Below are 13,935 nucleotides of genomic sequence, written 5' to 3' on the forward strand. Positions count from 1 at the left end.
TATATTACACCGGGTGAGCATTCTGAAGCAGGAGAGGCCCCGCTCGCTGCTAACAGCCAGTCTCTGGTCTGCTCCATAGTGAGAGAGACAGCTCAGATAGAGAGAGGGGGGAACGGCAGAGGGGCAAAGAGAAAAAGACAAGGAGTGGGAATCTTTTAAAGCCGGGGTCAGTAGAAGGTCGAATCGGTATCTGGACATATAACCAGGAATAATAGAAGAATCATTCAATTGTCGCTTGCCGCTTTTCTAGCCACACCGAACGGAATGATACAGGTCTTCTATGTTCAGAGACTACCTATTAAGAAAATCAGTCACATGAAGCGCCACTACGAGACAGAGCAAAAATCTTTTGGATAAACGCAACTACTCACATCGGAAATGAAGGCAGAGAAATATAAAACCAGGAGGTAAATGTGATCACAATCTTAATGCATTCAATCACTGGCCAACAATGCTAACAGACACGAGCAGAGCTGAAACAAGTGGTTTTGACTACCACACATAAAGTCCCTGCCCACAAATGACAGATATTGGAAGACAAGAAGAATATAATGTGACTTTTTTGGGAGAACACCTTAATTAACTGAATATAAAAATTTCCAAATTGAAGTACTTTAAAGAGAAACATTTTTCAGAAGCGCTTATATGCATTTCTTTTTTAACAACAGAAAAATGTATTATTAAATTATGTATTATTTATCGTTTGAAAATCAGAAATACATTTTGTTGAGATTATTGAATTGAACAGTCAGTTGTTGGCTACATACGGAGGTTAATACAATAATGCTGGGCAAGTTTAATACATACCACAAGTTGTAAGTTTGTGATGTGCTCTCTCTCTCTCGCTCTCTCCTCATCAATGCACATCACTAATTCAGCTTCTTCCCCAGAGTTTTTGTGCTTTCTCGCCTCGCAGGTTTCCGTAGACTCTGGACCCGCCTCGGCCCTACTGACACCTGCCGCTTCGAACACCATCATTATTCCCACTTACTGTTACCGTCAACATTAATGCGCATCACTAATTTTGTTTCAGTCCGGACCCTGTTCCTGCCGCGGCCCTGCTGACAACTGCTGCTGCTACCATCCTTATTATGATAAATATTAAATCACATTACTGACACATTACAGACTTTGCTTCTTTCCTGCAGTCTTTGTGCGTTCCCTCCCCACAGGTTACTGTGGACGATGGGAAATTCTCTACATTGTTGAATTTAAATTGAATACTCTGGTTTTAGAGCGTGGGCGAAGATCACAATGCATATCAGTGAATATCACTGAAGCACAGTTTAGTTGTGTGAGAACTCGCCATAGACAGAGACATTTAGGTATTCAAATAAACTGCCCTCTAGAGACGTGCTTTAACCAAGCCTTGTGATCCACATCAAAAAGAAAATGCCCTTGTTAGAAATCTTGAACAAAACACCAAAATGTTGGTTCAACTATTTTGGAATTGTATACAGTATAATAATTATTTTTTTAAACACCCTGCTAGAGCGTTGGCACAAGTTAACTCTCGACAAAGCAGTTTGGACCGGGGTTTCTGTGATACATCGCAAGGGGAAAGTTAGCGGGCTTATGAATAATAAAGGGGGGAGAATGGATAAAAAGGGAAGGCAAGGACACGGCAATCCTCGAAAATCTCAGGAGGAGGAGATTATTCAGAGGGGAAGTCAGGGACCATCGGATGGATGAGGACAGATGAAAAGCCACAAGAATCTGAGGCAACGCTGCTGTAGTTTTACTGCCAGTCAAAGCAAAGTTAGCGCTCCCCCCCCCAGAGTGTAAACGCCCGACGTTAATCAACGGTCTCATCCTAAATTGGCGTATGCCACGTAGATATTTCTCACAAGGACAGGAAGCAAAGCCATTTAAAAATGTCTGGAACACGTGACACATTTTAGTTACGTGTCTAGCCAGCAAATAAAGTCTGACTAGCACGGCTAGGCTCAACATTGCATTAGAAAAAAAGGAAACAATAGTTAAATTTGGGTTTATGCTACAGTTTCAAACTGAAACACAGAAAGTTGGATCCTAACATAAATAGCCGGCTGAAGAATGACAAGGACAAGTGGAGCAGTGATTGAGGCCTATTCATGGTGCTTGGTTGCAGAATTTGCTGTGTCATTTACTTTTGCACCGAATGTCACTTTCAAAGACCTCAGGCCAAGTACTTACTTAGTACTTATTAAAATATCACCAAATTCAAGTACTCGTATGAGAACTATTAAAAGAGGAGTACTCACCTCGCTCGGTCAAAGGCATAAAGAGACCGCTTCACCAAACACTCGCTACTGTCGCACACGTTAGCCGGATACAGACCACTCTTTTACTACCTGCATCCACACAAATACGCTTTATGTTTTTAAAAATTTAAAAATACATATTTCTTTTGCCGTTTATAACCAGCATCCTCAACACTGTGGCCTTTTAGAAGCACTAAGGAAGCGGGGGGGTTGAAGAGTGTGGAGCACTTCTGTTGTGCTTTGCGCTTTCCCTTCGAACAAACAAGTAGTATCGTGTAATTGCAGGCCTTTTCAAATTAAAGTGTGTAGTTAGAGTGTCCACTTGTAGTACTGGCATGCGTGCATTAAAATGCATGTCTACATTGTAGCGCCATCAGCCCCCTTTTAGTATGCAACACACTCGTAAAAGGTGAGGCTTTTTCGAACATGCAGACAGACCAATGAAACTAAAATTGAACTCTTTGGCCACAATCACAGAATGTATGGCTGGAAGGGACACCTTGAAAACTGTTCAACGTTGCATTTGATTTACTACACTTGAGTTATGTGGCAGTCAGGGGAATAAAAGGTATATTTCTCACAGTACATTTTGACTACTGACGGCATGTTAGGGGTAAAAAAAGAACATTGACGACTGCTCTGCTCCCAGTAAACCCCACCAGTTGAGAGAAACACCAAAATATGGAGTAATGTCAGAAAGTTTGACAAGTCAAAGATTTGTTTTGAGAAATGTTAAATTAGTTACATTTGACCATTTTTTTATTTTGCTTGCTAAACAAAAATTGCATTTTCTTCCAGCACACATTAGCTAATTAAGAGTAAAGACGACAAATTAGCATAAACGTGTAATCGTCACGTGGTTGTTAATACCACAACTCTTCCCACACAGGTAGCGCACTATTCAGTTGGCTTATATGGTGAGATAAATGGTGAAAATAAAATTAATTTCATCCTAAAAACTAGCGATTAGGACCATCAATTAATCTTTTTTCTTTACCGAGGTAATAAATCAAGTGAGAAGTAGGGTGACTTTTTCATTAACTTAAACACAATCGACCCTTCTTTTTGTGCCCCCCCTGCTGGCCTTCAGAGTTCATGCAAGTCTATGGCACCTGTGCAATAGATTAACATTTAAGACCCCAAGGTGGCCACCTGATGCACACACAAGGCATTGCAGATAAATTCAACACATTTTGGTACGGTCCTCAAAGGTTTTTACAACAGCTCTATTGCAATTGCCAAATGTGTAGTTACAGCAAATACTGATCTTATATTAACAGTCTGTGTACCTAATTAGAGTTCTTAATTGATACCAAATCCTGAAAAGGGTAAAAAAAATAATAAAGCCATTTTGAAGGACTCGTTCTAGTTTTTCCTTTTAATGCTCGCAATGTTTTTTTCTTTCTTACAGCCCAACAAAATCCCTTCAATCTCAAGTTGTGGGGCTAATTGTTTTGCAGAGTAATTCAAACAGTAGCAGAGGAGATGGCATGAAAAACAAATGCACTGAAAAGAGGGTGCCAATCAGCAAATTCAACCTCATTAGGGACCACGGGTTGTTTACACATGGAGACTTCCCAATGCTCCTTTCAATTAAGCCTGTTGTCGGGCCTGGAACATCTACAGCGTTGTGATGTGTTGTCAGTTCAACTGTCCAAAGGAAAACGTTAAGAGATGACCATCATGCGTCGTCTGAGGCGCCCACCCGCAAAAAACACATCCAATTACTGAAATCAGGACACTGGCTCGGTTGTTCCACTGGCGGAACTTAATGCACAATGTGAAGCCTGATGGAAGACAGGGGGCTCCATTAGCACACGTACCACCCATGCAAACCAAGCGGGTTTGGGAAGTGATTTGGAGTGAAAGGATGTAAAGTTGGAGGGAAAGTGAAGACGCTGTGGAGGTCTTAACGCTGGCTATGCCTGTCACATCAAAGATGTTTTATTGTATATTCATAATGTATAAATTGTACTATGACCTATTTTGATTTAGTTTGCAGGTATGACGTACACTGAATTAAACTACTCGTAGCCTCTAATCATTTATTATCGTCAATTGTCTCCTAAGTACGGCTGTCAAATAAGTAGACAATTAAAACGAACGCTTCATTTGCAAAGGGATAATTACCCCGACAGAACATCGGCTCAACGCTAAAAACCGTTCTCTTTCAAAGCATTCGGCTTTAGAAATCCTCCAATGGTCGTGGAAGAGACAGACGGAAATAATGGGGGTATTTCTTCAACAGCGAGGTGCAGAACTGAGGGAGAAGGAGATGAAAGGAGAGGGATGGAGAAAAGTACGGGAGGAAGGAAGCACAGCGAGTGATAGCACAGGAGGATCATGGGAAATGGACATTGAGAATGGCAACTTTCCTTCCTGCAGTGAGTTACAGAAAAGGTGGAGGAGGAAGCAGAGGAGGGATGAAAAGACCATCTACCATCAGGATACCTCGTCTTGCTGCTGGAAACTAGCGACACAGGCTTGAATATTAAAAGGGATTAAGCAAAAGTTGTGCTGAGGAGCGGTTACGTTGATACAATCACTTCTTAAGCATTGAACGGGAAACCACTTTATGTGTTTCACACAGTAGGGGTCTGGATTATCTTTATTTAGTTCAGCACAACTCCATTGTTATATTGGGTGTTGATTTGTTTAAAAACAGATCATTGGTTTTGTGCCCTGACAAATGTCATTAATGTTTTCCAAACTTCTTTAATAAAGTGTGGTCAAATGGTCGTTTTTTGGGAGACAAGGACATGTCAGACATGGGGGTCAAATGTAACCAAACTATGGCTGAGCCGAATGCTTCCACTTACCCAGGGTTTCCCCAACCATTATATCAGGAGGCCAAGAAGGTGTCATTTAATTTAATTAAAAAAATTTAAAATAAATTGCCCTTTACGCACAGCAGTTCCTCCTCAACACGCGCGCATATATATGTGTGTATGCGTCTGCCCAAAGCGACTACTTCCCATCACGTCCTGATGTCATATCACCTCGTGTTGATATCCATGTAGCTATGGGAACCATAGCCAAAGTTAAAACCGTAATACCTCTGCTCTGTGTGATCGCTCACGTCCCAACAGAAGAAGAGGGCCGACGCACGTTATTACGACGCTACTTGTGTGCCGCAGAAAAGCGCCACACGTCTCTCCCAATACATTGTGTTAACGATACAAGGACGAGGCATTTAAGGACAGGGGAAGTAGCAGGCGTGAGCGTAGGTTTTATCTGGGCGGACTCTGCTGAGCGCGCTTCATGACCCCTCCCTCCTCTCCATCTCTCCCCCTCCTGCTCTCATATTGGTCACATTTGTTGCCACGGACCATCCTTCAAGTACAGCACCACACTGGCACCTGTTGATGAGATGGCAGCATAGCAGACATGCTCGCACACAAGTCACACAACTGCCCATCTTTCCTTAAGAGGACGAGTCATTCTGCACAGACACAGATGTATCCGCACATGCAGATGTGCCTGATTGGAGGTGAATCCCACTGTCCCACACAAGCTTCATCTAGGGGTGTAGCGATTAACTGATTTGTATCAGAAAGTCGGTATGGCGGTGAGAAATACGGCTACACTGAAGCAAAAACAGAGTCAGTCCACATGAGACGGTCATCAAAAAGCAATGAAAGCGTCAAAAACTAATTTGGTCCAATATTCTCCTGTGCCTCTAGAGAGTACAAGAGTGTGCGGTTGGTGTGACCGTCTCTCTCGCTCGCTCCTCTCCTGCAGCTTCTCACATATCCACTCCAGGCCGTTCACTGGCAGAAAGAAAGGTAGTGCGGTGCCGAGTAATGAAGTGCTGATTGGAACATTACAGACAGAACTCCCGGACCAAGGCAGGTGGGAGCTGCGACTCCCGGTTTCGAAAGGCAATGCTGAATGAAAATACTGGATTTAGGCAGAGGATACTGACCCTGATATTCTTAGTCTGCCGCTGAAAGGAATGCCATGACTCCTCCCATGTTGTTCTCCCCCTGGTGGTTGGTATGTAGCAGGGCACGCATTTTAAACGTCAATATTGCTGTCGATCATGCTCATTTAATTGTGGCAACCAAAATTGGGATGGCCACCGAAATTCAATTAATTGCGCAGCCCTAAGAGGAACTTTGTTGCAGTTCTATCAACTTGGTCAACTAATTGACTGGATCTGTCACTCGGTGTCAGTTAACACAACAAGCCGGGGCCCTCCCAAACTGACAGACGGAGCTGCTCCTGACAATAACCGCCATAAGCCGCCGTTGGCCTTCGTGTACGGTGCAGAATTTCGGGAGGTTGCTCATTAGCTGTGGCGCCCGTTAGAGCGGTGGTTCTCTCAGTTTCCTCCATTTCCCCGCACATGCTCACCGTGCCATCCTTCAGTCTGGCTGGTATTAGATATTGTTGCACTAACAAGGAGCGGATGACAAGGCTTGACAAGGGAAGAGCCGAGGTCAGAGGACATGGTATCCTTTGATATGAAAGCTGACGGGAGGCGGAGAAAAATAAAGCACATGTGCGAAAAATAAATAAATAACCAAATCAAAGGCCAGTGCAGGTTTGTACCGCCTGCCTGGCAAGCAAACAATGGAGGCACTCCATCCCTGCACCGCTGCCCTGACACATCGACCCCGACACCGGCAGTGCAGCACACCCGGCAGACAGTCGGCTTAGTTAAAAGTTGCCGTGCCTCGGGACATTTGCCGCACACGCAGACATTCAAAAAGTTGTTGATGTGACTTTATCTCGGCTGCTGGCCTCGGCGGTCTGTCCTTTCTTTACAGTTCGTGGAAATCTAATGGACTAACAATGGTGATCTGCCTCTGAAACATTGTCATTATTTTGCTGCCTATCGGACTTTCGGATCAGTCCGTTTGGTTGCATTTCATGACCAGATGTTTTTTGTGAATGAATTAGTCGGCTCAGTGCCAGGACCTCATTTTCAGCTGACCGGTAAAGGATATTCAAATTAAATAATACCAACAAACTACAGGGTTCCAACAAGCAGTACATTTTCCAGGAGTGTTCCATCTCAACATCTTGCAGTATTCAACGTAACTTGAATGATCATGTAGAATGTGGCAGCATATTGACCAAATCAATTGAGAAACAAGGCAGGACCCGAGCCCCTTTGTTAGTGAATCATTCAGGTATCGTTATCATCTGCAAGTTTCCCCTCGGTTAAAAACTGCAGGGGTGAAATGTCCTAAATGTACCAGCCCGCATAGTCCCTGCAGCCACTGCAGACAGGCTCTATTGCATTTATCCAGGGGAACGCTGCCCTCATTTACCTTCATCAAAGTCTGCATCGTCCTCGGTGTGCTGGGGAAAGGGGAAGCAGTTGGTGATCTCCAGCCGGTCCTCCACCACCAGGCCCAGCAGGACGCCCTGGACCACCTCGCTGCCCTGGCCCTCTTCCTGGTAGTGCTTGATTATCTTCAGCACCACCTGTGAAAAACAGCGGGAGCGCCATCAATACCTCATCAACACTCCTTTCAATATCCAGGTCATGACAAATGATTCCCCTTTCTGAGCCAGGGCTTATTTATTTATCACGAACAGCCTCACTTCTTATTGTATTTTAGGTTTTTTTGATTTATGTTTTCCAATTCATTGGTGCCTCTGCTCGTCATGTTTATTTTTCTTTTCCATCGCTCCCACATTCAGAATTGCAGTATTTCCATGGTTTTTGACACATTGTATTTTCATCACATGACAATAAAATAAACAATTTCAATGAATATCAACAGGAAAAGAAGACATTTCAATTTTTAGAAACATATTTGTATAATAATTCTATTGTGAGTTTACATCCCTCACTACACACTGTAACAGTGACTTCAGGCCAAAGTAAATATCAACCACAGGACATTCGCTGGCAGTAAGTGGTGATCAAATTGCAATGCAGTGCATTCCGTAGGATACAGATCCTTCCACCTTTTGCAGCAGACAAAATGTGTGACTGGGACACGGCTTCCAAGTCACGTCAGATCTGGTTTGTCTGTACTGTACATAGTTGAGGTGGTGAATATATAGAATATACGTCAAGCCTGGTGGGCTTCTGTCAGTAGCTCACCCAGATTGACAGTGTGTCCTAGCAGAACCGGCCGTGTCAGTCAACCACTGCCGAGGGAAAGACCCACTAAAGGCATGAAGCCTGGAGGCCGTCACACACACACGTCAAATGTTAAATTACATTGAACCACAGTGGCTAGAGCATCGCCATGTCTTTACACTAAAGGGGGGGAGGACATTCAAATGGCAGCACAGGAGAGAGCAAAAACCTGAAACGTAACAAAAATGCAACCCACGTAGAGTAGGAGGGTGTATTTGGAGCTGTAGCCTGAAATCCCACAGCACCCTGCCTCATCTGGACCGGGTGTCCATGCATCATCGTATGCATTTAATATTTAATGCCAGATATAAATGGGCCAATAGGACATGCCTCCACATGATTGAAGAGCTGGTTTATGCTCCACTGCTGCACCACGGACAGCAGGGACAGCAGGGACACACACACACACAAACAATCATGGGAAATCTTGACCAGGCAAAACAGCCGAGGCAATGAGTAGAGAAGAATAAGGCAGAGCGTCTAAATGGACAGGAAGAGGACGAGGGGCTCAACCCACCGTGTGGTGCGGCAGAGCATAAATCTCACGGATAACCGCGTGGGCAGGTCACAGCCAGCGGCATTAATAACACACACACACACACGCAGACGTGCACGCAGTCCCGGGGCCATGCTCACAACAAAACAGCTCAAGCATGCACACACACACACACACACACGCATGCATCAGTCTTGGGAGATGATTTATTTCAATGAAGTGCTGGACCTGTCATGCAACAAGTAAAAGGGGGGTGACGAGGGGGCGCAGTGGGTAGAAAAACAAATCTCATTCCCAGCCTTTGCTTCTCCAACTGAGGGGAGGACAGTCTGACCAATAGGCTGGGGGGGGGTGGAGGGGGGGCAGCAAAACAGACTTTCTAGTCCTCCACCAGCGAGAGATGAGAGCACAGAAACACTGTGCTTTTAGCCATTGAACTGTTGGCAATCTGCTGGTGTGTGTGTGTGTGTGTGTGTGAGGATAAGGAGGGGGGAGAGAGACGGGACCATTGGCTAAAAACAACTCCAAGAAAGTCAAATAAATAACGCTATGCTAATTCCAGCACAGCTTTAAGACAAGTCCTGAATCTACGCCGTCTGCGCTGAACATGGAAGGAAAAAAAAGGTGGGGAGGAAGAAAGAAAGGAAGGTGGGATCGGAGGTGTCGGTGGATTTGTCAAGTTGGCTTCCTGGTGATGCTGAGTAAATGCCATAAGGCATTTGAAGCAAAGCCTGTAAAGCTCTACGTTTGTGCGAACCTGGATCCGCACGCACGCACCAACGCTCCCCAGCAATGTTCTTTTCTTCTCACCCCATCGCTTGCTCTCTTTATCTCCATCTCTCGCACTCAAACAAATCCACACCATTTGTATTGATCTAGCTCACCAGAAGCTAGCCCAGTGAGCTCACCTCGTGCAGAGAGGCCGAAGATGGATATACGGGCCGCGCGTTATAAATCAACAGGCTTAAAATTGAATTTTGCAAAATCAATCGCGGAGCCAAATCCCCTGTTGGCTGCCTTTAATTCTCATCATAAATCTTCTCTCTCTCGCTCACAAAAGGGGCTCATCTTCCCGCCACAACGGGGCTCAACTCATGAGAAAGTACGGCAAGAGAGACGAGCCTTTAATTACTTTTATTTTAGCGGTGTGGAAGGAGAGGTCTTAGTTTAGATTTAATATTCTCTTCATAGTGCCTTTCTTCCCATCCATTTCCAGTAACATCTGTCTCGGACGGAGACGATTTCACACCGATTAACAAACCTCTGGTGGAGTATTATGGCGTAGCGTAAAAGGAACCCGGACCAACGGCCCTTTGCTCGGTGTAACGGGAGGGAATCCGCTCCTTACAGACTTGTGAGCGGGGTTCCCTGCACTTGAGCATTATATGTCACGGTCATATCAAGGTCCTCTTTCCTCCCTGAGAAGCTTAGCCGCCCCCCAGCTTTACTCCCATAGCTCACTCAGGTCAGAGAGAATTCAACAGCATTGTTGTTCGGTGTCCACGGCGCAGTGAAGGAAGCCAATCGGAGCCCATAGAAACGTTTCTTCGACAGCAACTCTGACGAGAAGACAAACTCCATCCTAGATTTGGAAACTACTTTCCAGAGATAAAAGGTTCGCCGTGGCTCGGGCCGGATTAAGCCGTGGTCAAAAGACCACCGCAGAGAACCAGATAATTAATAAAGACTATTTGGAACACAGGATGAGCACAAGAGCTCACAAAAGGACGGGTGTGTTGTGTTTGTGTGTTGCATTGGCATATGGCATGCATTGTGCGTCACTGGCTGAATGGTGCATAATGCATACCGTATGCCAATGAGACACAAACACATGTCATAACAGAGAGACACCTTTCCTTCAACTGTCTGGATCAAAATGAGGTCACACACTTTAAACAATGGAGATTCAAACTGCTGCAAATGAAACTCCACGGTGCTTATTAAATTAAATCTGAATCAATTCAAATCCCATCGTGAATAAAATAATATGAAAAGAGCATTTAGTGTTCAACCTTTTAGGGAAAACGTCAGACATTATTCAATGCGACTCAAAATCTTCAGCTGACGTCTGTAAGGTTGAGGACCGGAGCCGTTTGGGGAGAGACGCATTGATCCAACCCTTTCAGTTCCTATTCCAGCGCTCACTTACAAAGACGTGGGCCTCAGTGTGTGGAAAAGACTGGCATCATCCATTTAAGGTTACAGCAACACATGTTTCAGAGTAGAATGCTCATCGCCTGATGACGGGTCGTCCCGTCTGCCGCCATCGGGCCGGTTCAACCGACAAGAGCAACGGCAGTAAAACAAAAGAAGAGGCCACCTGGATGTCTTGTTGTACGTTGCGTTGCCAGTGAGAACGAGAGGAGCAGTACGAGACTCAACAGGACGCGTTTCTGTGGGAGCGCAGAGAATCCGTCGTCTATTTAGGCACCGCAGGCAGCAGGAATGGTACCAAAACATTGCTCACACTAATTGCAGTCGTATTAGAGCTCAGGGTACCATTTCGTCGGGCCACGTCAGAATTGTTGTGGGAAGCAGTCCGAGACTAACGGCAGCCGCCCTGTCAACAACCAACCAGAGGCGTTACTGCAACGCGGGGAAGGAAACAAATGAGAGTGCAGAGAGTTTGAACGACAGCGCTTGCTCACAGGTGTTCCGTGAAGATAAAAATAAGAATTCAAAATCTTGCTTGTGCTACTCATTAACCGCTACTCAATTTCATTCGCAGCAATCATTACTTGAGCAACGTTAACTGTTCTCGCATGGAACAGTGGCCAGCGGGGAATCAGATTGCCGCTATAATCATTCCTCAATGATGTGTTTGTTTGTTTCATGAAAACCAAGTCGCTCGGCCTGTTGTAGCGTTGTACAATTAGTTCCATGAGGGGTGATGATCAAGGATCAAAACAACCCTCGCTGACAGCAAAACCACCGGGACGATCACATACCAAGTAAATATAAACTGTAGTTTCTGCATCACGAAGCAGCGATAGGAGAAATACAACCAAAGTCAGAAACTCTCCTGAGCAGATGGGAACATGTGGCTCAAACTGGGGTTCCTGATGAGCGCAGGCTGAAGGACCGCAGACAAGTGGAATCGCCTCGAGGGGGGGGGGGGGGGGGGGGGGTACTGTTCTGGCAAAGTGCTGGGGGGCAAATAACAAATCTAAGGGAAACGTCTGACATTGCTAAAAGTATTTTTTTACGCAACTAATTTCTTACACATCTTCAGCCATTTTTCGTCACTCCAGAGCCTTCAAACCCCAATGTGAAAATGCTGCAAAAAAGGTGGTTTCATAATTCGTGGCGTGTGAATAAGACTCGGCACTCCCGTGCTCCCGTGGCAACAGCAAACCTCTTCAAAAAGTGAGGAGGCAATTCGGTTCCCGACAGCGGTGTCAACACCATCAGTGGGCGACCCTCCAGCAGCACCGGTGACAGACGGGTGTCTGCGCACTCAGGTAAACTCCACCCGAAACTGACCCCTTTCCTTCAAACCGTCCCAACCCAAATGGTCACACACACAGGTTTTCTATTTCAAAGCCAGCCGCGAGTGGAAAGAATGGTTTGGTTGATAAGGCTGAGAAAGCTCATTAAGGAGTCTAAATAATACACATTGAGGTGAAATATTTAGATCTGAAATTGGGGCCTGAGACTCCAGGGCGATGTTAATGAGCAGAGTAAAACGGAAGGCGGCAGCTGGCACGTCCAAGCCCTGCAAATGTGTGCAGGCACACGAAGCAAATGAGCCGCTTGGTCCAGGGCGGCGTTGGGCGAGAGGGTGGAGAACACCAGAAGCGGCCGGTGAAGCAAGTTTGTCCTCTGCTGCTTGTACTGAGGTACTGCAGAACACGAAATAAATACTAAAAAACGTTTGGGTCAGATGAAATTAAACACTATCTACTTAGAGAGCAACAGCACACAATCGACAAGGGTTTTAAAAGACCCAAGATTTGAAAATGGTGTAAACAAATTCCAAAACTATGCTATAAGAGGGCCTCTATACCCAGCATGGTTCATTATTATTATTATTATTATTATATCACATTAATGAAGATCAGCAGGGAGTAGATGTCACTCCAGACTATTGGATGGGGATCACGTACCTAATTTATGGTTATATTAAGTTACTATAATCAATATTTTTGTTGTTGGACCAGATAAGTCATTCCTAACAACGATAATCAGTCGAAAAGCCCAATTCAAACTCAATAGGTGGCAACAGCACGACTGATCAGTGATCAAATTAAATATTACATCACTACAGTATAAAGGACGTCTAAAAACCTGACCACCATGCTATCGATTCTGACGCCTGAAATTGCTCCTACTTCACATTGTTCGTTTTTTAGACAGAAATCAGACGTATGTGAGAGGGAAGCAAGAATCAGCATCATTAGCCTCTGGTCCTTCCAGACAACGCGCAGGGACAGCCCTCGTTCCACACGTTTAGCATCGGCTAACGATAACGTAAAACGGTTAGCATAGCATTAGCCGTTACACCGGTCAATACAGCGTGTGTTTAATTAACACAACATACAATTCAAGCATCCGCCACGATGACAAAGCACAATACACGTTACAAAACACTCGTTTAGACTTTATCTGACCGCCATGACGATGCTCACACTGTAGCTAGCATGCGCCTCTGCTAGCTAACACTCGCAACCGGTCTCCGGGCCGTCCGGCTCCGGCATCTGATACATCACGCGGGAGGAAGACTTACCAATCCTTCAATCTGGATCTGTTTGACAGGAGAGTCCAACGTGCCGCTGGTAGAAGCGACCGCGGGGGTAACAGCTGGAACAGACTCTTTACGTGAAGCCATCTCTACAGCGCACGCGGAAAGGGGGAGGAAAGAGTTCAGTGACGAACGTTTCCGGTAAAGACGCGTTTGCTTTCCTGTCCGTAGAGAAACAAGGTCTAAATCGAGATGGCCTCTTCAGTTCCAAGCAGTAAATAAGCAGCAGCAATCTCTCCAGTGGTTTGGCGGTGTAATAAGGGTGCTTGGTTTAAAATCCAATTGACATAGCACAACAATAATCATATATATATGTATATATATATATAAAAAAAAATCACAAACACACATA

The 13,935-nt window shown here is 45.1% G+C and overlaps 1 protein-coding gene across 1 annotated transcript in view; it reads right to left on the minus strand.

Annotated features, from left to right (window-relative positions):
• Positions 1 to 13,846, minus strand: part of LOC120810671 (eukaryotic translation initiation factor 3 subunit H) — a 42,558-nt gene extending 28,712 nt beyond the window's left edge. Inside the window, exons 1-2 of the mRNA XM_040165431.2 lie at positions 13,569 to 13,846; positions 7,523 to 7,679 (exon numbers count right to left, since the gene is read on the minus strand). Of these exons, the coding sequence (XP_040021365.1) occupies positions 7,523 to 7,679; positions 13,569 to 13,670 (259 nt within the window). The 5' untranslated portion in view covers positions 13,671 to 13,846. The remainder of the gene's footprint in view (positions 1 to 7,522; positions 7,680 to 13,568) is intronic.
• Positions 13,847 to 13,935: the final 89 nt, after the last annotated feature.

Source organism: Gasterosteus aculeatus, chromosome 20, assembly GCF_964276395.1.
Source record: "Gasterosteus aculeatus chromosome 20, fGasAcu3.hap1.1, whole genome shotgun sequence".
Taxonomy (NCBI): Eukaryota; Metazoa; Chordata; class Actinopteri; order Perciformes; family Gasterosteidae; genus Gasterosteus; species Gasterosteus aculeatus.